The sequence below is a fragment of the Muntiacus reevesi genome, chromosome 18 (assembly GCF_963930625.1).
Source record: "Muntiacus reevesi chromosome 18, mMunRee1.1, whole genome shotgun sequence".
Classification (NCBI taxonomy): Eukaryota; Metazoa; Chordata; class Mammalia; order Artiodactyla; family Cervidae; genus Muntiacus; species Muntiacus reevesi.
In genome coordinates, this window is record NC_089266.1 from 16,181,312 (window position 1) to 16,208,398 (window position 27,087).

The 27,087-nt window shown below is 39.9% G+C and overlaps 1 protein-coding gene across 1 annotated transcript in view; it reads right to left on the bottom strand.

Annotated features, from left to right (window-relative positions):
* The window catches only part of LOC136150108 (EF-hand calcium-binding domain-containing protein 13-like), a 133,542-nt gene extending 116,565 nt beyond the window's left edge, over positions 1–16,977 (bottom strand). The window contains exons 1-2 of the mRNA XM_065910880.1: positions 16,912–16,977; positions 12,780–12,940 (exon numbers count right to left, since the gene is read on the bottom strand). Of these exons, the coding sequence (XP_065766952.1) occupies positions 12,780–12,940; positions 16,912–16,941 (191 nt within the window). The 5' untranslated portion in view covers positions 16,942–16,977. The remainder of the gene's footprint in view (positions 1–12,779; positions 12,941–16,911) is intronic.
* Positions 16,978–27,087: the final 10,110 nt, after the last annotated feature.

A 27,087-nucleotide genomic window follows, 5' to 3' on the forward strand; every position in this document is an offset into this window, starting at 1 on the left:
GGCCAATATTCCTGATGAACACAGATGCAAAAACTCTCAACAAAGTATCTGTAAACCACATTCAACTGTACATTAAAAAGATCAGATACCATGATCAAGTGGGATTTATTCCCAGGACACAAACATGGTTCAAGATAGGAAAATCAATAAATGTGATACACAACTATGTAGGGAAAAATCAGTGTTCCTTCTGTTTCTCCTTTATTCTCACACTACAATCACACTCACATCTGACCCCAAATGTGTGTGGGGTTTGCCCCACCAAGCAATTCTCTGTGACACCAGATGGGTGTCCTATAAGTTAACTCAATCCTGATTCAAAGTACCTGGAGATACTTTCAGATTCCACAGGGTAAGGGCTCAGTTCCACAAGACCGCCCCACCCTACCTTAGATATCAACTGCAGGCCCATTTTTCACCTGTGCTTCTGACCAACTGGCTATAAATCAGAGGTTCTCACAAGCCATTCCTTGGGTTTCATTATTTTGCTTGAGGGACTCAAGAACTCAGAACAGTTACGTATGCTTACCAGTTTACTAAAGGACATGAAAAATGATACAGATGAATAGCCAGATGAAGAGATATGTAAGATAAGGTCTTGAAGGATCATAGGTGAAGGAAATTAAGTTCCCATGGAGTTAGGGTACATTACCCTTCCTGGTATGTGGATGTGTTCACCAACCTGAAAGATCTCTGAACCCCATACTATTGGGAGTTTTTTAGAGGCCTCCTCAAGTGCTGCTGCTGCTCCTAAGTCACTTCAGTTGTGTCCGACTCTGTGCGACGCCATAGATGGCAGCCCACCAGGCTCCCCTACCCCCGGGATGCTCCAGGCAAGAACACTGGAGTGGGCTGCCATTTCCTTCTCCAATGCAGGAAAGTGAAAAGTGAAAACGAAGTTGCTCAGTCATGTCCGACTCCTAGTGACCCCATGGACTGCAGCCTACCAGGCTCCTCTGTCCATGGGATTTTTCAAGGCAAGAGTACTGGAGTGGGTCACCATCACCTTCTCCACCTTCTCATGTAGGCATTATCAATTATTAACTCCATTTACAGTCCTCTACCCTCTCTAGAGAGCTTTATAGGTTCTTGAACATACCCACATACTGGGAAGATGATACACTCCAACTCCATGACAGAGCTCCTTCATCTGAGATCCTCCCAGACCTCTCCCAATGTATCTCTTTATCTGGATATTCATTTGTATCTTCTATCACATTTTTTTAAATAAACTGGTAAATGTAAGTTAAGTGTTTCCCTGAGCTTTCTGAGCTATTCTAGAAATTAATCAAACCTGAGGAGGGGTCATAGGGACCTCTGATTTATAGCCAAGTCAGATAGAAGTAACCTGAGGACCTACCACTTGAGACTGTAAGATGAAGTGGGGATGGGGCAGTCTCATGGCTCTGCACCCTTAACCTGTGGGATCTGGCACTATCTGTAGGTGGATAGCATCAGAATTGAGTTAAATTGTAGGCTACCCAGCTGGTGTCACAGAATTTCTTGGTGTGGGGGAAAATCCACACATCTGGTATCAGAAGTGTTAGTGTGGTAGTAGCATGAAAGTAAAGGAGATAAACAGGAGAACTTAGGCTTTTCCTAACACAACCACATTAATAAAATGAAGGATAATAATGACGTGATCATCTCAATGGATGCAGAAATTTAACAAAGCTCAATATTCACCTAACGATAAAAACTCTCAACAAAATAGGTTTAGAAGGAATGTACCTCAACATAATAAAGCCATATATGACAAGCCCAGAGTAAACATCATACTGTGATGTTGAAAGTGAAAAGTTGAAAGCTTTTGCTCTAAGGTCAGAAACAAGACAAGGGTGCCCTCTCACCACTTTTATTCAACTGGAAGTCCTAGACAGAGCAATTAGGCAAGAAAAATAAAGATATTCAAATCAGAAAAGGAAGTTCAATTGTGTTTTCAGACAGCATGATTTTATACACAGGAAAACCTTAAAGACTCCACCAAAAACAAAACTGCTGTAACTAACACACAATTTCAGTAAAGTTGAAAAATATAAAATATACAAAATCAATTGTACTTCTATCCACTAACAATGAAGTATCAGAAAGAGAAATTAAGAAAACAATCCTATTTACATAATCAAAAGGAATAAAACACTTAGGAATAAATTTAACCAAGGAGGTGAAAGATCTGTACACTGAAAACTATAAACACTGATGAAAGACATTGAAGAAGATTACAAATAATGCCAAGATAGTCTGTGTTCATGGTTTGGAAGTACTAATATTGTTAAAATGTCATTACTATCTAAAGTGAACTATGAATTCAAAGCAATTCTCATCCAAATTCCAATGCCATTTTTCACAGAAATAAACAATCCTAAAATCTGTATGAAACTACAAAAGACTTCAAAAAGCTAAAACAATCTTGGTAAAGAAAGTGTGCAACTCCTAGAAGAAAACAAATGTCTTTGACATCAGTCTTAGCAATGATTTTTCAATTGATACCAAAAACAAAAGCAAAAAAAGCAAAATAAACATGTGGGACTATATCAAACTAAAAAGTTTCTCCTCAGCAAAGGAAAATATTAGCAGAATGAAAAGGTAACCTAGGAAATGAGAGAAAATATTGGCAAACCATATATCTGATGAGTTAATATTCAAAACACATAAGCAACTCATATAACCCAAAAGCAAATGAAGAAATGACCCAATTAAAAATAGGCAAAGATTTGAATAGACATTTCTCCAAGGAAGACATAGCAATGACCAACAAATACACGAAAAGGTGCTCGACATCACTCATCATCAGGGAAACTAACATCAAAATCACTGTGAGGTGTCACCTCACACCTGTTAGAATGGTCATCACCATAAAGACTGGAGATAACTAGAGTTGGCAAGGATGTGGAGAAATGAGAACCCTGTACACTGTTGGTGGGAATATTAGTTGGTACAGTCACTATAGAAAATAGTATGGACAGGTTTCTTTAAAAAATTTAAACACAGGGCTTCCCTGGTGGCTCAGTGGTAAAGAATCTGCCTCCCAATGCTGGAGACAGGAGTTTGATCCCTGAGTCAGGAAGATCCCACATGCCACAGAGCAACAAAGTTCATGTGCCACAACTATTAAGCCTGTGCTATAGAACCAGGGAACCACAACCACTGAGCCCACGTGCTGCAACTAGTGAAGCCCACACACTCTTGAATGCATGTTCCACAACAAGAAAAGCCACTCTAAATAGAAACCCACACACTGCAACCAGAGAAAAGCCCATGCACCAACAAAGACCCAGTACAGCCAGAAATAAATAATAAATAAAAATTTTTAAAAATTAAACACAGAACTATAAAATGATCCAGCAATTCTATTTCTGGGAGAGGGAACTAAGATGGCAGAGGAATAGGATGGGGAGACCACTTTGTCCCCCACAAATTCATCGAAAGATCATTTGAACGCTGAACAAACTCCACAAAACAACTTCTGATCGCTAGCAGAGGACATCAGACACCCTGAAAAGCAGCCCATTGTCTTCGAAAGAAGGTAGGACAAAATATAAAAGATAAAAAGAGAGACAATAGAGTTAGGGACGGAGATCCGTCCCGGGAAGGGAGTCTTAATAGAGGAAGTTTCCAAACACCAGGAAACCCTCTCACTGGCAGGTCTGGGGTAAGTTTTCGAACCTCGGAGGGAAACCTAACTGGGAGGGAAAATAAATAAAACCCATAGATTACATGCCTAAACACAACTCCCAGCAGAAAAGTACCCCAGACATTTGCATCTGCCACCAGCAAGTGGGGCAGAACGGAGAGGAGTGGGCGGCATTGCTTAGGGTAAGGACCGGGTCTGAATGCCCTGAGGGCAATCGGAAGGAGCTAACACGAGATAGTAACTTAAACTGTGGGATAGCAGATAGAGAGAATTAACCTGGGAAAAACCCTAAATTTAGGCACTACCCGCCCATTCCCAGAATGAAGGACTGAGCAAATACCAGAGAAGAGCTAGCCAGTGGCGGACCGGCCCATCCCCCGCCGGAGGCAGGAGGCAGGGGGGAGGGGAAAGGGGCAAACTCGGCCCCAGAGACAGCATCCCCTACCAAAGGGCAAACAGGCTTCCAGCTTCTAACCAAAGACTTCCTGAGATTCTGGATGGTTGACATCCACCGGGAGGTTCACAGCCAGAAATCAGCTTCCCAGAAGGGACACAAGGCGCACCCGACTGGCACGCCGGGAAACTGAGGCTGGAACCGCGGAGGGGACAAGGCGCACTGCACCCGGGGAGAGTGCGCTCCTCAAGCTCCTGGTTCTCTGAGTTGCTCGGAGCAGGGAAGGCACAAAACACAGGCCCAACCGAGTCTGCGTCTTTGTGGGGTACCCGAAAACCTGAACCTGAGTAGCTTAGGCCTGGGAAGTGCACGCAACTCACGGCCCGCTCCCTGTAGAGCAGCCTGAAGCCTGAGCAGTACAGATGGGGAAAGCACACACGCTGTGAGCGGTGGCAAACCCAGCGTGGCCCGAACACTGCGACACTGCGAGTGCTCCCCACACAGGCCAGCGATATTTGTCTGCAGTGCCCCTCCCTCCCCACAGCACGACTGAACAAGGGAACCTAAACAAGTGACAACCTCTGCCCACTTGTATCAGGGCGGAAATTAGACACTGAAGAGACCTGCAAACAGAACCCAAATAAACAAAGGGAACCGACTCAGAAGTGACAGGTGCAACAGATTAAAAATCCCTGTAGTTAACACCAACTACCCTGGAAGGGACCTATAGATATTGAGAAGTGTAAGCTGGAACAAGGAGCTATTTGAAACTGAACCAAACCCACAACAGCTCCAGAGAAATTCCTAGATATATATTTACTATTATTATTTTAATTAAAAAAATTTTATTTTCTCTTTTTTAAAAAGTCCTCTATTACTCCTCTATTACTCCTCAATTTTCATATTTACAACCCACTATAACCTGGCAAAAAAAAAAAGGACCCTATTTTTAAAGTGAACTTCAGATATATTTCTTAAATTTTTTGTATTTTTGTGGTTTTTTAATATTGTATTTTTAAGAGTCTAACCTCTACTCTAGATTTTTAATCTTTGTTTTTCAGTATTTGATATCAATTTTGGACATTTAAGAATCCAACCTTCAGTACCCATTTTTACTCAGGAGTTGGTTTGATCACTCTCACCCCCTTTTGACTCTCCTTTTTCTCCCCCAGATTACCTCTATTTCCTCCCTCCCCCTTCTCTTCTCAATCCAATTCTGTGAATCTCTGTGGGTGTTCTGGGCTGCGGAGAACACTTAGGGAACAGAGTACAACCTAGATCTGTCTCTCCTCTCTTGAATCCTGCTTTTACTCCTCCTGCTCACCTCTATCTCCTTCCTCCCTCTCCTCTTCTTCATGTAACTCTGTGAACCTCTCTGGGTGTCCCTCACTGTGGAGAATCCTTTCATCATTAACCTAGAAGTTTTATTATCAGTGCTGTATGGATGGAGAAATCTTGAGGCTACTAGAAGAATAAGACTGAAATCCAGAGGCAGCAGACTTAAGCCCAAAACTCTGGACTACAGGGAACATTAACTAATAAGAGATCATCCAAAAGTCTCCATACCTACACTGAAACCAACCACCACCCAAGAGTCAATAAGTTCCAGAGCAAGACATACCACGCAAATTCTCCAGCAACGCAGGAACATAGCCCTGAGCGTCAATATACAGGCTGCCCAAAGTCACACCAAACCCACAGACCCATCTCAAAACTCACTACTGGACATTCCATTGCACTCCAGAGAGAAGAAATCCAGATCCACCCACCAGAACACCGACACAAGCTTCCCTAACCAGCAAACCTCAACAAGCCAAACATCCAGCCCCACCCACTGGGAGAAGCCTCCACAATAAAAAGGAACCACAGACTACCAGGATACAGAAAGGCCACCCCAAACACAGCAATCTAAATAAGATGAAAAGGCAGAGAAATACCCAGCAGGTAAAGGAACATGAAAAATGCCCACCAAGCCAAACAAAAGAGGAGGAGATAGGGAATCTACCTGAAAAAGAATTTAGAATAATGATAATAAAAATGATCCAAAATCTTGAAAACAAAATAGAGTTACAGACAAATAACCTGGAGACAAGGATTGAGAAGATGCAAGAAATGTTTAACAAGGACCTAGAAGAAATAAAAGAGAGTCAATTAAAAATGAATAATGCAATAAATGAGATCAAAAACACTCTGGAGGGAACCAACATTAGAATAATGGAGGCAGAAGATAGGATAAGTGAGGTAGAAGATAAAATGGTTGAAATAAATGAAGCAGAGAGGAAAAAAGAATCAAAAGAAATGAGGACAACCTCAGGGACCTCTGGGACAATGTGAAACGCCCCAATATTCGAATCATAGGAGTCCCTGAAGAAGAAGACAAAAAGAAAGGCCATGAGAAGATACTAGCTGAAAACTTCCCCAAAATGGGGAAAGAAATAGTGACACAAGTTCAAGAAACCCAGAGAGTCCCAAACAGGATAAACCCAAGGCAAAACACTCCAAGACAAATATTAGTCAAATTAACAAAGATCAAACACAAAGAACAAATACTAAAAGCAGCAAGGGAGAAACAACAAATAACACACAAGGGGATTCCCATAAGGATAACAGCTGATCTTTCAATAGAAACTCTTCAGGCCAGAAGGGAATGGCAGGACATACTGAAAGTAATGAAAGAGAATAACCTACAACCCAGATTACTGTACCCAACAAGGATCTCATTCAGATATGAAGGAGAATTCAAAAGTTTTACAGACAAGTAAAAGTTGAGAGAATTCAGCACCACCAAACCAGCTCTTCAACAAATGCTAAAGGATCTTCTCTAGACAGGAAACACAGAAAGGTTGTATGAACGTGAACCCAAAACAAGACAGCAAATGGCAACGGGACCATTCTTATCAATAATTACCTTAAATGTAAATGGGTTGAATGCCCCAACCAAAAGACAAAGACTGACTGAATGGATACAAAAGCAGACCCCTATATATGCTGTCTACAAGAGACCCACCTCAAACCAAGAGACACACAAGACTGAAAGTGAAGGGCTGGAAAAAAATATTTCACGAAAACGGAGACCAAAAGAAAGCAGGAGTCACAATACTTACATCAGATAAAACAGACTTCAAAATAAAGGCTGTGAAAAGAGACAAAGAAGGACACTACATAATGATCAAAGGATCAATCTAAGAAGAAGATATAACAATTATAAATATATATGCACCCAACATAGGAGCACCTTAATATGTAAGGCAAATGCTAACAAGAATGAAGGGGGAAATTCACAATAACACAATAATAGTGGGAGACTTTAATACCTCACTCACACCTATGGACAGATCAACTAAACAGAAAATTAACAAGGAAACACAAACTTTAAATGACACAATGGTCCAGCTAGGCCTAGTTGATATCTATAGGACACTTCACCTCAAAACAATCAATTTCACCTTTTTCTCAAGTGCACACGGAACCTTCTCCAGAATAGATCACATCCTAGGCCATAAAAATCTAGCCTTGGTACATTCAAAAAAATTGAAATCATTCCAGTCATCTTTTCTGACCACAATGCAGTAAGATTAAATCTCAATTACAGGAAAAAAAAATTACAGGAATTAAAAATTCCAACATATGGAGGCTAAATAACATGCTTCTGAATAACCAACAAATCATAGAAGAAATCAAAAAAGAAATCAAAATATGCATAGAAATGAGTGAAAATGAAAACACAACAACCCAAAACCTATGGGACACTGTAAAAGCAGTGCTAAGGGGAAGGTTCATAGCAATACAGGCTTACCTCAAGAAACAAGAAAAAAGTCAAATAAATAACCTAACTCTACACCAAAAAGCAACTAGAGAAAGAAGAAATGAAGAACCACAAGGTTAGTAGAAGGAAAGAAATCTTAAAAATTAGGGCAGAAATAAATGCAAAAGAAACAAAAGAGACCATAGCAAAAATCAACAAAGCTAAAAGCTGGTTTTTTGAAAAGGTAAATAAAATTGACAAACCATTAGCCAGACTCATCAAGAAACAAAGGGAGAAGAACCAAATCAACAAAATTAGAAATGAAAATGGAGAGATCACCACAGACAACTCTGAAATACAAAGGATCGTAAGAGACTACTACCAGCAGCTCTATGCCAATAAAATGGACAACCTGGAAGAAATGGACAAATTCTTAGAAAAGTATAACTTTCCAAAACTGAACCAGGAAGAAATAGAAGATCTTAACAGACCCATCACAAGCACGGAAATCAAAACTGTAATCAGAAATCTTCCTGCAAACAAAAGCCCAGGACAGATGGCTTCACAGCTGAATTCTACCAAAAATTTAGAGAAGAGCTAACACCTATCTTACTCAAACTCTTCCAGAAAATTGCAGAAGAAGGCAAACTTCCAAACTCATTTGATGAGGCCACCATCACCCTAATACCAAAACCAGACAAAGATGCCACAAAAAGAAAACTACAGGCCAATATGACTGATGAACATAGATGCAAAAATCCTTAACAAAATTCTAGCAAACAGAATCCAACAACATATTAAGAAGATCATACATCATGACCAAGTGGGCTTTATCCCAGGAATGCAAAGATTCTTTAATATCCACAAATCAATCAATGTAATACACACATTAACAAATTGAAAGATAAAAACCATATGATTATCTCAATAGATGCAGAAAAAGCCTTTGACAAAATTCAAAATCCCTTTATGATAAAAACTCTCCAGAAAGCAGACAGAGGAGGAAGATATCTCAACATAATAAAAGCTTTTATATATATATATTTTTTCCATTTATTTTTATTAGTTGGAGGCTAATTACTTTACAATATTGTAGTGGTTTTTGCCATACATTGACATGAATCAGCCATGGATTTACATGTGTTTCCCATCCTGAATCCCCCTCCCACCTCCCTCCCTATCTCATCCCTCTGGGTCTTCCCAGTGCACCAGCCCTGAGCACTTGTCTCATGCATCCAACCTGGACTGGTGATCTGTTTCACACTTCATAGTATATATGTTTCGATGCTGTTCTCTCAGATTATCCTACCCTCGCCTTCTCCCACAGAGTCCCAAAGTCTGTTCTATACATCTGTGTCTCTTTTTCTGTTTTGCATATAGGGCTATCGTTACCATCTTTTTAAATTCCATATATATGCGTTAGTATACTGTATTGGTCTTTATCTTTCTGGCTTACTTCACTCTGTATAATGGGCTCCAGTTTCATCCATCTCATTAGAACTGATTCAAATGAATTCTTTTTAATGGCTGAGTAATATTCCATTGTGTGTATGTACCACAGCTTTCTTATCTATTCGTCTGCTGATGGGCATCTAGGTTGCTTCCATGTCCTGGCAATTATAAACAGTGCTGCGATGAACATTGGGGTGCACGTGTCTCTTTCAGATCTGGTTTCCTCGGTGTGTATGCCCAGGAGTGGGATTGCTGGGTCATATGGCAGTTCTATTTCCAGTTTTTTAAGGAATCTCCACACTGTTCTCCTTAGCGGCTATCCTAGTTTGCATTCCCACAATAAAAGCTATACATGACAAACCCACAGCAAACATTATCCTCAATGGTGAAAAATTGAAAGCATTTCCCTGAAAGTCAGGAACAAGACAAGGGTGTCCACCCTCACCACTATTATTCAACATAGTTTTGGAAGTGTTGGCCACAGCAATCAGAACAGAAAAAGAAATAAAAGGAATCCAGACAAGAAAAGAAGAAGTAAAACTCTCACTGTTTGCAGACGACACGATCCTCTACATAGAAAACCCTAAAGACTCTACCAGAAAATTACTAGAGCTAATCAATGAATACAGTAATGTTGTAAGATATAGAATTAACACACAGAAATCCCTTGCATTCCTATACACTAACAATGAGAAAACAGAAAGAGAAATTAAGGAAACAATACCATTCACCATTGCAACAAAAAGAATAAAATACTTAGGAGTATATCTACCTAAAGAAACGAAAGACCTATATATAGAAAACTAAAAGACCCTGATGAAAGAAATCAAAGAGGACACAAACAGATGGAGAAATATACTGTATTCATGAATTGGAAGAATCAATATTGTGAAAATGACTACCAAAGCAATCTATAGATTCAATGCAATCCCTATCAAGCTACCAAAGGTATTTTTCACAGAACTAGAACAAATAATTTCACAAGTTGTATGGAAATACAAAAAACTCAAATAGCCAAAATAATCTTGAGAAAGAAGAATGGAACTGGAGGAATCAACCTGCCTGACTTCAGGCTCTACTACAAAGCCACAGTCCTCAAGACAGTATGGTACTGGCACAAAGACAGAAATATAGATCAACGGAACAAAATAGAAAGCCCCGAGATAAATCCACGAACCTATGGACACCTTATCTTCGAAAAAGGAGGCAATGATTTACAGTGGAAAAAAGACAACCTCTTTAACAAGTGGTGCTGGGAAAACTGGTCAACCACTTGTAAAAGAATGAAACTAGAACACTTTCTAACACCATACACAAAAATAAACTCAAAATGGATTAAAGATCTACATGTAAGACCAGAAACTAGAAAACTCCTAGAGGAGAACATAGGCAAAACACTCTCCGACATAAATCACAGCAGGATCCTCTATGACCCACCTCCCAGAATACTGGAAATAAAAGCAAAAATAAACAAATGGGACCTAATTAAACTTAAAAGCTTTGGCACAACAAAGGAAACTATAAGCAAGGTGAAAAGACAGCCCTCAGATTGGGAAAAAATAATAGCAAATGAAGCCACAGACAAAGGATTAATCTCAAAAATATACAAGCAACTCCTGCAGCTCAATTCCAGAAAAATAAATGATCCAATCAAAACATGGGCCAAAGAACTAAACAGACATTTCTCCAAAGAAGACATACAGATGGCTAACAAACACGTGAAAAGATGTCCAATATCACTCATTATCAGAGAAATGCAAATCAAAACCTCAATGAGGTACCATTACACGCCAGTCAGGATGGCTGCTATCCAAAAGTCTACAAGCAATTCCCTCTTACACTGTTGGTGGGAATGCAAACTAGTACAGCCACTAAGGAGAACAGTGTGGAGATTTCTTAAAAAACTGGAAATAGAACTGCCATATGACCCAGCAATCCCACTCCTGGGCATACACACCGAGGAAACCAGATCTGAAAGAGACACGTGCACCCCAATGTTCATCGCAGCACTGTTTATAATTGCCAGGACATGGAAGCAACCTAGATGCCCATCAGCAGATGAATGGATAAGGAAGCTATGGTACATATACACCATGGAATATTACTCAGCCATTAAAAAGAATTCATTTGAATCAGTTCTAATGAGATGGATGAAACTGGAGCCCATTATACAAAGTAAAGTAAGCCAGAAAGATAAAGACCAATACAGTATACTAACGCATATATATGGAATTTAAAAAGATGGTAACGGTAACGCTATATGCAAAACAGAAAAAGAGACACAGATGTATAGAACAGACTTTGGGACTCTGTGGGAGAAGGTGAGGGTGGGATGTTCTGAGAGAATAGCATTGAAACAAGTATACTATCAAGGGTGAAACAGATCACCAGCCCAGGTTGGATGCGTGAGACAAGTGCTCAGGGCTGGTGCACTGGGAAGACCCAGAGGGATGGGATGGGGAGGGAGGTGGGAAGGAGATCAGGATGCGGAACACATGTAAATCCATGGCTGATTCATGTCAATGTATGGCAAAAATCACAACAATATTGTAAAGTAATTAGCCTCCAACTAATAAAAATAAATGAAAAAAATTAAAAAAAAATTTTTTAATTAAAAAAAAATTCTATTTCTGGGTATATATCCAAAAGAAATGAAAACAAGATCTCAAAGAGATATACGCACTCCCATGTTCATTGCAGTATTATCCACAGTAGCCAAGATATGAAAACTATATAAATGTCTGTCAACAGATTAATAGTTAAAGAAAAGTGAAAGTGAAAGTTAGTTGCACAGTCATGTAAGACTCTTTGAGATCCCATGGACTGTAGCCCACCAGGCTCCTCCATCCTTGAAATTCTCCAGGCAAGAATACTGGAGTGGATTGCCATTTCCTTCTCCAAATAAAGAAGATGTGGTAAATATAAACAATGGAATACTATTTAGCCATGAGAAAGAAGGAAATAATGGACCTTGATGGCATTATGCAAAGTGAAATAATTCAAACAGAGAAAGACAAATGCTATATGACTTATACATTATTTTAAAAAAAAGTCACAAGGTAACTAGATAGTAATCCTGTACTCTATAACTAAAATTTGCTGAGATCAGAACTTCTGTTCTCACCAAAATAATAATAATAATGATGATGATGATGATGATGATGATGATGATGTAGTAAATATGTGAGGTGATGACTGTGTTAACTAATTCAATGGGGATAATCATTTCATAATGTATACATATGTTAAATCACAACATCATATATTTAAATAAATTACAATTTCATAAAAAAAAAAAAAAGTCCAGACAGATACATGGATAATGGCCTCACTGGGAAACTATGATAGCTTATAGGCCTCCACATGGCTGTGAGAGAAGTGAGAAAAACATGAGACGTTATTTAGGAATTAAAACCATGCTCCTAAAAGAATGGCCACAACATGCATGATCCTCTATACTTAGTATATTACGAGAACACATGAGTTACATTTTTGGTTCTTTTAAACTGGCAAAAGTTTATAATTCAATTAAGCAAGTTCACAGTTCAACTTACTTTTTTGTGTGGTTTGGGCTCAAACCCCTAATTTCAGGTGAAATTCTCTTCTCTGTTCTTTTAGAAAACCTGATGTACTTTTTGCTGTCAATATCTCTTGATAATAAGTCAGATGCAAAAGAATTACAGTCATCATCTGATGAATCAGTATTTTCTTCCCCCTGGAGAGCAATCAAAAGCCACTGTCAGCCATGTTCTCTTTGCATACATAAATTAAATATGACATTCTGAGTCAAATCATTCACTCTAGATCAATACTCTCTCCAAAAAGGTTCCAACAAAAAGAATTTTGTTGAAAAGAGCTACTTAATGCATTAATTTGAATTAGGTATATATTCTAAATGACTCCAACTTTCCTTAGTGCACTATGCAGCTACAAATGTGCAGCATTCATGAATATATCTAACACTCACTGAATCTAGTTCTTATGGCACCATTAAACTTAACTTCATTAATTAAAACTTTTGCTTTGCAAAAGACACTGTCAAGAGGATGAAAGGACAACCCATAGGCTGGGAGAAAATATTTGCAAAAGACATATCTGATAAGGGACTGTATTCAAAGTATGTTTACTTTGTATATTCATAACTATACAAAGAACTCTTAAAGCTCAACAAGAAAAAGAACAACCCAATTAAAAAATAGGCAAAAGATCTTAACAGACACCTCACCAAAGAAGATGTACAGATGGCAAACAAGCACATGAAAAGATGTTCAACATCACGTCATTAGGGAATCACAAATTGAAACATCAAGATAGCACTGCACATCTATTAGAATGGCCAAAATAAAAAACATAGGCAATACCAAGTGATGACAAGAATATGAAGCAAGAGGAACTCCCATTCATTGCTGGTGGGAATGTAAAATGGCATAGCTATTCTGAAAGACAATTTGACAGTGTCTTACAAAACTAAACATATTCTTACCATACAATTCAGCAATCGTACCTTTCCATATTTACCCTGAGGAGTCGAAGACGTATATCCACACAAAAACCTGAACACAGACATTTATAGCTTTGTTCATAATGGCCAAAACTTGTAAAAACTAAGATGTTCTTCAGTAGATCAAACTGTGATACATTCAGATCATGGAATACTATTCAGTGCGAAAAAGAAATGAGCTATCAAGCCATGAAAAGACATGGCGGAATCTTAAATGTATAGTTCTACATTGTGAAAGCAGCCAATCTGTAAAAGCTGCATATTGTATGATCCAACTATATGACATTCTGGAAAAGGAAAAACTTTGGGGACAATGAAAAGATCAGTGGTTGCTGGTGGGAGTAGGTAGGGTGAGAAGAGATAAATAGGCAAAGCACAGAGGATTTTAGGGCAGTGAAACTATTAATATTCTATGTAACATTTTAATAGTGGCTACATGTCATCACATATTTGTCCAACCCCATAGAATGTACAACATCAAGAATCAATTCTAGCACTTCCCTGGTGGTTCAGTGCGGGGACATGGGTTCTGCCTGCCAGTGCAGGGAACATGGTTTCAATCCCTGGTCTGGGAAGATACCACACACCACGGGGCAACTAAACCTGTGCTCCACAACTACTGAAGCCTCCATACTCTAGAGCCCACGTGCTACAACTACTGAGCCTGAGCGCCTAGAGCCCATGCTCCACAACAAAAGCACCATAATGAGAAACCTGCACACCACAACTAGAGAGTAGCCCCTGCTCGCCGCAACTAGAGGAAGCCCTCATGCAGCAATGAAGACCCAGCATAGCCAGAAATTAATTGACTTAAAAAAAAAATCTTTAAGACAGAGGGGAACAAAAATCTGTTATCAAAGTTCAGATGAACAGAAAGAGAGAGTGAGTAGAAACTTTAACAGAGGAAGAAAAGAATCTCTAAAACTTTACTGTTAAAAGTGAACCATTTGTAAAATACAAAGTATATAGCTTAAGGAAATAAACTGGTATATCTTGATATTGTTAATTTTTTAATATTTAAGAATTTATCTTCAAAATTAGTTTATAAGGGAACCTTCAACAATGTGTACATTACATGTCTCAGTAATTAGCCAAAGTGAAGTGTTAGTCACTCAGTCGTGTCTGACTCTTTTCGACCACATGGACTGTACTGTGGCCCACCAGGCTCCTCTATCCATGGAATTCTCCAGAATACTGGAGTGGGTTGCCATTTCCTTCTCCAGGGGATCTTCCCTACCCAAAGATTGAATGTAATGTCTCCCACATTACAGGCAGATTCTTTACCATCTGAGCCTAAAGGTCTAGACAAATCCAGCCTTCAGTAATTAGCAAGAAGTTCTGAAGTTATATTTTGGATTACTGTACAGGTACATGTCTTATATAGTGGCACCAGATCCACTAAAACAATAAATTTAAAAGATTAAGACTCTCAATTGGCAATGTTAAATTTCACCTGAGCCTTGTGCTTCTGAAAAAACAGTGAAATTTAAAAGAATTCCCTCACTCTTTTGTGTTCTAGATAACAGCTGGCTGCAAAGAACCACCCTTCCTCAAAAGATTTAGATAAGACTTACCACATACCCTTCATGTTTACCTATGACATGGCCAAACATCTTCAAATTTTCCTTTCTTTACCTCATAAATGATTAGCTGAGCTGTCTTATCCCCACCTATTTATCAGGACAAAACACTTACTAAGCAAGGTTTGGTTAAGCTTCTCTCCTTCCTCCAAGCCTCAGAACTTTGGCCTACCCTCACCCTGAGCCATCTCGACAGAGGATGAGACGGCTGGATGGCATAACTGACTCAATGGACATGAGTTCGAACAAGCTCTGGGAGATGGTGAAGGAAGCCTGGCATGCTGCAGTCCATGGGGTCACAAAGAGTAGGACACAACTGAGCAAATGAACATCACCACCACCACCCTGAGCCAGTGAGCAGGCAGCCCCTCTAGAGAACAGGCTGGCCTCTTTCTCCGATCTCTTTATCTGATCTTGCTACTCCCCATTTCCCCATAACCAATGCTTCCTAGCCTTCTTCATGCTCACTCAGTAGTGTCCAACTGCATGGACTGTAGCCTGTCAGGTTCCTCTGTCCATATAATTTTCCAGGAAAGAATACTGGAGAAGGCTGCCATTTCCTTCTCCAGGGATCCCCTTCCCAACCCAGGGATCAAACCCAATTCTCCTGCATTGGCAGGTGGATTCTTTACCTCTAGCACCTAGCCTTGTTTACACTCTCAATAAAAGACCATTCTTTTAATTACTTTATTGTGCACCTGAAACAAATAGAACATCAATCAACTATACCCCAATACACAATAAAAATTTTAAATAATAAAATAAACCTTAAAAGAAAAAAATTTTTTTGCCTAGTCCTTGAGATGCTTGCAGATCTTATGGTCCCTATTTCAGTTAGTCCCCTCTCCTTCTATTTCAGTTAGTCCCCCCTCCTTCTATTTCAGTAGTCTCTTTCATCCCTTACAATAATCCTTTTGAACAAAGTCTCTCAATAATAAGTCCAGATTTGGTTTTTTATTGACAAGATTCTGGCCAATAGATAAGAATATCCCCCAAATCACAGATAAGAAGACTAGAGACACTTGGCATCTCTTAAATTGTTGTTATTGTTTAGTGGCTAAGTCATATTTGACTCTCTTGCAACTCCGTGGACTGTAACCCACCAGGCTCCTCTGTCTGTGGAATATTCCAGGCAAGAATACTGGAGTGGGTTTCAATTTCCTGCTCCAGGCTATCACACCCACCCAGGGATCAAATCTGCATCTCCTGCTTTGGCAGGCAGATTCTTTACCACTGAGCCACCAGCGAAGCCCTATCTTTTAAATTATCTTTTAGCTTTCGGTTAGACTGCCATGTTATTAATTACATTGTTTACAATCTCTCATGTAGGTTTAAATTCTTTGGTCTCCAAAAAAATTGTGTCTGTCCCTTCCCCCCAAAATTAGTTTTATCATACATTACAGATCTCTTGATACTACATCATGGGTTGCTGGGATGAGAGTTCAATATATTTCTACTAAAACAGTTCAAAAGTCACCTCAGTTTAAGCAAGATAGTATGACTATGTTGCTATGAATCTGCTTACTGATTATAGATGTGAAGTAATGTAAACAAATTTTTAAGGAAGAAAAGGAAGGAATCTTTACAAACCGTTTTGAAAAATACCTGGCAAAATAAATGAACTTTAGTTTCCATCTTTCTGTTTAGAGGTAAATTCTGCCCTTGAAGACTCAAAGAACTTGATGAACAAGTATGAATGAACAATAGCACAAAATGATTTCCTGCCAAAAAAAGAAAAATAAAAAATCATATCCTTGTTTAGGAGATGTAAGTAATTAAACTACCTGATGCAATTATTTAAATGTGATACTCACTTATAGCACAATACCTACTAGACATTTCTAACTCAGATACATATACAAAAGTTAGAAAAGCAGTTAATAAATCATAAATCACAGGAGTTCATCCAGTCCCTTAACTTTGTGGTATAAGAAGGAGTAGAGAAATCCAAATTTGAATGGCATGAAAAGCAGAAAGTTCAATAATATTTATTTATTCAAATAAACCCAGTTAAGCAGAACTAGCATAGGTAGTAATTGCTAACATTTAATATTACTGTCTATTAGACATTATGATAAACACTTGAACTTGCATTATTCCATTTATTTCTCACAATTACCTTTCAAGGAATTACCATTATCTCTATTTTACAGATGAGGAAAATAAAGACTTAGATCAAATTGCCCAAGATTCCACAGCCAACAAATAATAGTATCAGATTTTGAATTCAGGCAGCCTGAGGTCTTCAGCATCACACAACACTGACTCTCAAAACAATACTATTGCAAACAAAAAATGTTTTATCCAATTCCACACTATGTAAATGTGATAACAAACTTTAGAAATTTCCCAAATTTTTCACAGTATATTTTAATCATATCTGATCCAAGTGTGTTAGTCGCTCAGTCATGCCTGACTCTTCGTGACCCCATGAACTGTAACCCGCCAGGCTCCTCTGTCCATGGAATTCTGCAGACAAGAATACTCAAGTGGGCAGCCATTCACTTCTCCAGGGGATCTTCCCAACCCAGGGTTCGAGCCCAGGTCTCTTGCATTGCAGGCAGGTTCTTTACTGTCTGAGCCACCAACCCAATACTCATATCTGAGTCATGATTTATTACACTGCTAGCTACATTACATTGTTAGTTGCAATTATTAGTGTCTTTTTCACATTGTAAAGTTTAACTGTAAGTATTAATATTCTAATAGACAGTATTTTAAAATATTTCTATAATATGTAATTACTGTTTAATATGGTAAGTCCAAAATTTCTGGAATTCAAAACATGTTAAAAATAAAATGAAACCACATTAAAAATATGCATCTCAGAAGACATTAGAGGTTTTATAGGTTTCCCCAGCAAACCACTCTATGTAACCTCTTCTAAAACTTCTCTAACCAGTTCAATCTTCACCTTTAAACCTCTTAGCATAGCACTTACTGTCTTCAGTATTCTTATTGTCTTCATTATTCAACTTGCATTAACCATTTGCCTTGTATGTTTAATTATCACATGTATAATTCTTACACCAATTAATGTCTAAATTTCTAAGGAATGGGCTGGTATCTCATCATTCTTTGAATTATTTCTCACAGAACCAAGCACAGTACTATAAAGGCATTGCAAAAGAAGGAAAGAAAAAAGGCTGGTAGGAAAGAAGGGAGGGAAGGAGAGAAGCAGAGAAGAAGAGGGAGAAGAGGAAGGAGGAAAGAAAGAGTGAAAGAAGGGAGGGAGGGAGGGAAGGAGGAAGGTAGGAAGGGAGGGAGAGAGGGAGCAAGGAAGGAATTCAGTCCCTTCTGAACTTACATACCAAGAGCGCTTAGGTCATCAAAGTACTTAATTAAGCAGAGTAAACATGACAAATAAACTTTGAAAGGAAGAACTGTTCCATAATTATTGGTCACATTATCGAAAAGTTGGCAGGTTTAATCTGCTGTATAAACTGGATACCACATAACGCTCTCCAAGTTAAGAGAAAAGATAGCAAAGGAAGTCTCTTCCCCATAACTGTGACAACACAATTGTTTCCCAACTCTTTGAATCTTATGATAGATATGTGAACTTGCAAGAGCAAACCAAGAAAAATAAAAAGAGTTGTAGCCCTTTTCTCCAATTCATTCCATCCCTCCATCCATAAATTCAGCACACATACATTGCACACTTACTATGTGCAAGGCTTTCTTCCAGGCTCTGGGGATAAAGCAGTGAACAAAACAGAGGAAAAAAAAAAAAAAAACTACCCTCATGGAGCTTACATTCTAACCAGGGAGAGAAACAATAAAATAAATAAATAAAATATATAGCATAATATCTGTGACAAGTATTAAGGGGGGAAATGTAAAAGAGTGAGAGGAATATTAAGTGTGGTGTTGGGAAAGAGATGCAAAGAGCAGATGTGTTAGCCAAGGAAGACCTTACTGAGCAGGAGACTTAAGAGTACACACCTGAAGGAGTTAAAGTGGGGAGACAATGCATAACTTAAAAGCCAATGCATTTAAAAGCCAATGCATTTCAGTCAGAAAAAAGTAAATACAAAGACCCCAAAGCAAGAAGGAGTTTGAATGTTCTGAGATGGTAGGAAGACCCATGAGGCTGAAACACTGCAAAGGGGAAAGAAAGGAGGGAGAGAAGGGATCAGAGTGGTGAAGGAAGGGAGGCAGCTCATGAAGGGCTCCTGTATTACAGCAGAAACTTTGGCTTTTACTCTGAGAAGGCAGGAAACCATAGGAGAATTTTGAGCAGAGAAATAACATGACCTAAAGTCCTTTCTGAAAGGATCACTCTGGATTCTACAAGTAAGAAAATCTGGTGGGTCCTGGGTTCCTGAAAGTCAGGTGAAAAAAAGTAGTCCAAAAGAAGAATGAGTAATCAGCTGTGACAAATGCTGTCTCTAAGTCAAATAAGATGAGTACTGAATGATTCACTAGATCCTGCAACATAGAAGACACCAACTACCCTAAGAGCAGCCATTTGGGTGTTATAAGGAAATAATATCCTAGGAGTGGATTGGAGAGAGAATGGGGAACAGAAATATGAGACAACTCTAGGAGTTATTCTATAAAGGGAAAGAGAAATGAGGTAGCAGCTGAGGGGTAAGCATGGCTATGAGGTTTTAAGATGGGGAAAAATAAACACATGTTCATATGCTGATGGAAATAACCTAGCAGAGAAGCAAAAACTGATCATATAGGAGGGGGGAATTACTGGAACAATATTCTCAAGTAGAAGAAAAGAAACAGGATTTAGGACATAATGGAGGATTTGGCCTTAGCTAAGAACATATTCAAGATAAGAGAAAATGCAGAGTAATGCAGCATAATTGCATGTAGAATAGGTGAGTAGATCTGGTAATAGGAGCTTGTAGAAATCATCTCTGATTGTTTTGGTCTTCTTAGTGAAACAGGAAGCAAGATAATCAACAGAGAATGAGGATGAGACAGTGAGCTGGAGGTTTGAGGGGAATGGCATTATTAAAAAATAGTCATTTAGGAGAGTGGAAGAAGTGATTACAGCTCAGTCACCTCATACCTGTCCGAATGACTATCATCAAAGTTTACAAATAACAAGTGTTGGTGAGCATGTGGAGAAGAGGGTACCCAAGTACACTGTTCCTGGGATTGTAAATTGGTACAGCCACTATGGAAAACAATATGAAGTTTTCTACATAAAAATGTAACACAATCCAGCAATTCCACTGCTGGGTATGTGTCCTAATAAAAAAAAACACTAATTAATATTCCTGTTTTCAAGGTGGAGAACTGAGATTCAGAGATATTGAGAAATATGCCTAGGACACAAAGCAAGTAAACAATGCAGACCAGATCTCCTGGCTCCAAATCTCATGTTCTTTCTCCAAATCGTATACCTTGCTGAGATTCAGAAGGCCCTTGGTTATAATTTAATGATGAACATATTTCAGTATTTATATTTCCTAGTGTTGCTTTTTGCACTACAGTTTTAGGGAAAACAATTTGATATGTTTCAATTTTGTAAAAAGAGAAATATAAATATATAAATAGATAAACATACCTATCTGTATTAAATAAAAACTGCTCTTGTTTCTGTAAAATATTGTCAATTAAATAACATTTTAATGGAAATTGGGGGGAAAAAAACACATATGATTAAGGGCTTGGAGGCAGGTAATGTTACATGAAATCACAGAATCCCCAACACTGCTAGAATGAACTTAACAAACCTTTCCAGTCTAACCCCTTAATTATTAATTATACATGATGAAACTAACGCACAGATTGATTTGCCCACACAAAATACAGAAGAAAACGCATACTAACCAACTTCAGATCTCTGACTCACAAGTTCATGAATATTGCGTTGTTATTTAGCCACTACGTATTGTCCAACTCTTTTGTGAGCCAGGGGCTCTTGCCCACCCAGATATCGAACCCGCATCTCTTGCATTGCCAGGCAGGTTCTTTGCCACTGAGCCACCCGAGAAACCAAAGTCCAGGGATAGTTTTACAAAATTCCATTGTTTCTCAGTAAACCAAGAAGCAGAGCTGAGGCAGAAAACAGAGATTCTGACTCCGAAAGTCCAAAACGAGGCTTCATCTTGTTTAGTGCCTCTAGGTTGACATTGCGCTTCCACCGTTGCACCTTGTCCCTTGGTGAATTATCACCACCTTCACAGAGTAACTGGCTTCTTCTGAGGGTGTCAACCCCTCACATAGTACCTTCCACTCTTTCCTTTCACACCGCCCTTCTCACGAGACGCCTCACGCACTCGCTCACTCTTTCCGTTTTGCTGACGGCACACGTCCATTAACTGCAATCTTACAACCACGTCACTGCATCTACTGCTACTAACGTGAAACTTTTATCACCACCTCCCCCATTAGCTGCCTTTGTTTATAACAAACATTAAGTGAAAATCCACTTCATGCAGAATCCTGCGCTGTAGAGGATTGTAACAGGCCCTGCTCTAGCGAAATTTACGACTTCTCTAGGGATAAAGTAAGAAAACGAGTAGACAAGTAAATCACCCCGCAAGGCGGAAACAAGTGCTCCAACGGAGGCCGAACGGTCTGCGAAGAAGCATTAAAGTCCCCCACCACAGTGACCGCCACCCTTCCAGAACCACCACCGCTGCTGAGGGGCCGCCGGCTCCGGTCCAGTCTCCCCTCACTCTGCACCTTGACTGTCTGGCTCGTCATTCACTGCCCTTCCTGGAACTTTCGCCCAACTCTGGAACTGTTCTGCTTTGTCCCTCACACCACGTGACACTCTTCTCTCCCTCAACCTCAGAAGCTCTTCCTCAGCAGGTCTCCTCTCCCCACTTCTGTCCCTGAAGGTCCCACCGTCACCCCCTATGGCTCGCCAATCTGCCCCTCGTTCCCTCAGCTGTCTGCCGGTCCGCACGCAGACCTCTTCGCCCCTCAGCCCTAGCTCAGCACGACGCTCTAGCTCCGCCTCCCTTCCCGAGCCCCCTTGCAGCGAGGCCCCGCCCCTGGGTCACCTGACAGCGCTCGATGCTCCGCCCACTGAGCCGCCTGCGCTGAGCAACCGCGGGACCTGGGCTACCTCGGCTGCCACTGCCACCGCCACTTTGCAGGGGCTCCGGGGCTCCAGGGAGCGGCTGATCGCCGCCGCCTTAGCGCGGACAGGACAGCGCTGCGGCCGCACCCGTCTGCCCCACCTCACAAGGGCCTGTGACCTTCATAAGGGCCTGTGACCTCACCCCGACAGGGCTCGGCGGCCTGGACAAGAGTGGAGGGGCTCATCTCTGCGCGCCAAGAGCCTGGATTTCTCTCTCCATCCTGCACGCTCTTTGCTCTTCTGTTAATTCCGTTCATTCTCTGGTGTGCTGTCCCACCCCATCTGGTCCCATTTCAATCTTACCTTCTATCCATGCTTTCAATACCTCCGGCCCTCCCTTTCTGCTAAAATGTACAGTCTAACTTCGCTTCTGCTACTTATTAGTGGACAGTGGCTCGAAGTCATTGTCCCACAACCTTACTGAAGTTTGTTCCAGCCTGCCCTTCAAAGGACTAACCCTGCTTTTGGAAGAGATACTTTGTTTTTCTACGAAAATCAACTTTTTAGGCACGCTGCAGATGATAATTGGTCAAAGAAATGACGCAAAGCAGCGTTCATCCTCTGTTCCTGGCTTTCCTCAGTTAGTCCCTAAAACGTTGTGTAAATCCAATTGGATGAAATTAATCATTTTAAAGTTTTGTTAAACTATAGTTGTAAATGCTGTCAAGCAAAGAGTATTCTTAAAAACCCAAAAAACCCACGATTTAAAGTATCTTTCTTTACAAACATATAGGTAAAATTGTACACATTGATCCAACCTGAGCTTTCCATTATTTACATGTGGGGAACATCATGGGCTTTAGAGACAGATCTGTCCAAATTCAAGTCTTACTTATTTACTGTATGCAGTGGGGCAAATTACCTAAGACAAATTACCTTAGACAAATTGTCTAAGCCTCAGTTTTCCCAGGATCATGATAATTCAAAAATGTATGTAGTAGTCAGTATGTTACCCTAATTAATTCCTTCAGTGATACTGCTAAGCTCATTTGTGTTTTAAACTCTGCTCTGTAGGCATTTAGTACTTCTTTTTAAAAAATTTTATTGGAGTATAGTTTCTTTACAGTGTTGTGTTATTTTCTGCTGTATAGCAAATGAGTCAACAGTACGTATACATGTATCCCAACGTTTTTGGATTTTTGTCCCATTTAGGTCACCACAAGAGCATTGAGTAGAGTTCCCCATGCTATACAGTAGCTTCTCATTAGTTATCTGTTTCATAAATAGTGGTGTATATATGTCAATTCCAACCTCCCAATTCATCCCACCCTCCCTTTTCCGCCTTAGTGTCCATACATTTTTTTCCTCTGCATCTGTGTCTCTATTTCTGCCTTGTAGGTAGGTTCATCTGTACCATTTTTCTCATTTCCACATACATGCATTAATATATATTTGTTTTTCTGACTTAATTCGCTCTGACAATCACTAGGTCCATCCACATCTCTGCAAATGGCATAATTTTGTTCCATTTTATGGTTCAAACTGCCACATGTCCCAGCAGTCCCACTCTTGGGCATATACCCAGAGAAAACCATAATTTCAAAAGATGCATGCACCCTAGTGTCCGTTGTAGCACTAGTTACAATAGCCAGGACATGGAAGCAACCTACATGTCCATCAGCAGAGGAATGGATAAAGATGATGTGATATATACAATGGAGTATTATTCTTTAGTACTTTTAAAGTGTATACAGTTTATCTCTCTAAATAGTCTATATGTAATCTGAGTGCTGAGACTATGTTTTTATTTTTGTAAACTCGCCATTCCCTACTTCCCCACCACCCACATTGTTAACAGTCACCTCTATTAATGACTCATCCCATTTTCCACTTATTCATAAAGATTCAATTTCTAATTTGTAAGAATTGCATTGGCTTCAATCTGTATGCTGATCAACAGACTGTGAATATTTTAAAAATCTTGAACATTTGTAGATTTTTTAGCACTGAATCTATTGATGAGCTAGTTAGGTACTGTATTAGTCAGTTTCATAGACTTTAAAATAGCACCAAGTATATATTAGTGAGGATTAGATTCTTTTGCCAGTAACAGAAAATTCCTGAATAATTGTTGACTAAGCAAGACAAAAATCACTGTGGATGGTGACTGCAGCCATGAAATTAAAAGACACTTGCTCCTTGGAAGAAAAGCTATGACCAACCTAGACAGCATATTAAAAAGCAGAGATTACTTTGCTGACAAAGGTTCATATATGTAGTCAAAGCTATGGTTTTTCTAGTAGTCATGTATGGATGTGAGAGTTGCACCATAAAGAAGGCTGAGTACCCAAGAATTGATGCTTTCGAACTATGGTGCTGGTGAAGACTCTTGAGAGTCCCTTGGACAGCAAGGAGATCAAACCAGTCAATCCAAAAGGAAATCAACCCTGAATATTCATTGGAAGGGCTGATGCTGAAACTAAAGCTCAAGTACTTTGACTGCTTGATTCAAGGACACACTCATTGGAAAAGACCCAGATGCTGGGAAAGCTTGAGGGCAGAAGGGGGAGACAGAGGATGAGATGGTTGGATGGTATCATTGACTCAATGAACAAGAGTTTGAGCAAATGCCAGGAGATAGTGAAGGACAGGGAAGCCTGGCAAGCTGCAGTTCGTGGGGTTGCAAAGAGTCGGACACGACTGAGCAACTGAACAACAACAACTGACAGCCTAGAGGGTACAACATCGAGCCACGGAGAATTGTTCTGAGGCCTTGAAGGTAGATCTGCAGACCTGTACCTGAATGAATTTCAGAATTGCTGTGAACATCTGTGCATCTCCTCTTTCCTGCCTGTTGAAATAGGAGTGACTGTAGCAGTTATCCCACCTGTTCCACCATTTTACATTGGTTGTTGTATGAAGGAAGCATATAGCTTTTTCCTTTAGTTCACAGGACTTCAGACTGAGAAGTATTGTACTCAAGTATATAAGGAATTCACCCAAGAAGCCGATCTGCCCCTGGATGTATTTAAAGGCTAAGACTCAACTTGAGCTGATGCTTGTTAGTTTGCAATCTTGAGAGCGTCCCAGGTGAAATCTGAAACCAACTCTCTTACATGAAGGGTAGGGAGAGACCAAAGAAAGAGGCAGGCCACTCCACCTTGGTAGATGGAAAGTTTAATAAGCAAGGGAACTTACATACAAGACTTATCTTGGTGGCTGCAAGACGAGTAGGTCTCTGCACCCACCTGCCAGAACCTGAAAAGTTTATTGCATGTAAAGTAGCATATTCACTGGTTCTGGAGATTAAGATAAGGATATTTTTGGCTGGGGGTGGGAGTGGTCATAGGCAATGGTTTTGTCTACCACAGTACTCTTCTGTTCAAGAAGTGGCATCTAGGGGCTTTGGGAAGCTAAATTCCACATGCCACAGAGCAACTGAGCTTGCCACTGCAACTAGAGAGTTCATGTGTGTGCTAAGTCACTCAGTCGTGTCTAACTCTTTGCGACCCTGTGGACTGTAGCCCACCAGGTTCCTCTGTCCGTGGGGATTCTCCAGGCAAGAATACTGCAGTGGGCTGCCATGCCCTCTTCCAGGGATCTTCCCAACCCAGAGATCAAGCCTTCCCAAGCCAGGGATGTCTCCAGCACTAGCGAGCAGGTTCTTTACCATCAGTACCACCTGGAGTTCATGTACAACAAAAGATCCCACATCACAGCAAGGATGCCACATACTGCAACTAAGACCCAATGCAGCCAAATAAGGAAATAAAGAAGTGACATCTACTTCCCTCCCCTTGAAGGTGGGCTAGATTTAGTAAGATATTTATAATGAAGAGTATGGCAGAAGAGAGGGTAATAAAAGACACTGCAGCTTTCTCCATGCTTTCTCTTGGATTACTCACTTGCAGTGCAGCCAGATGGCATGTCTTGTGAACCGTCAAGCAGTCCTATGCAAATGTCCTATTGTCAATAGCCAGCATGGAACCGATGCCTCCTGCTAACAGCCATGTGAATAAGCCATCTTGGAAATGGATCCTGCAACCCCTTTGAGTCTTCAGTTGACTGTAGCTCTGGCCAACAGCTTGATTACAACCTCAAGAGAGACTCTGAGCAAGAACTACCCGGCTAACCTGTTCTTGAATTTCTGAACACAGAAACTTTAACATAATGTTTGTTGTTTTATGCTGCTAAAATCATGTGGTCATTTGTTATGCAGCAATAGATAACTAATATAATCCCTAGGTTACATCTTGATCCATGATGTCTGCTTAGAGTCTTGCTATCATCTCTACACATCCTCCTGCAGGAAGAAGGAAGAGAAGAAAGGCATGCTCCCTCCCTTAGATAGCACTTGCTGAAACTTGTGTGTACCCCCTTCATTAACATCTCACTGCCAAAGAGATGACCATTGCACACCCAGCTGTATTTATTATGAGCAACCATGTGTCCGACTAAAAATTAAGAATCCTAATACAATGTGAGAATGGTGATAACAGATAATGGGCCGAAGTAGCAATCTCTGTCACAATGGATGATTATAAGGGTCAGGAAAAGTAAAGTCTAGCAAATATCCATCAACATTTTTCCTATTATTTAACAAAGTATTTCCATCAGCCAACAAATGATATTTATACAGGCAGCACTCTGACCTCTCTAAAGAATCATGCCAATGGTGTGAGTCACAAGAAAATCCAACCGATATACTGGGTAAAACACAGTGAATTGTAAAACTTTTTCCTTTCAAAGTTCTTTTCAGGGTTACTGCTAGAGAATATTTTACA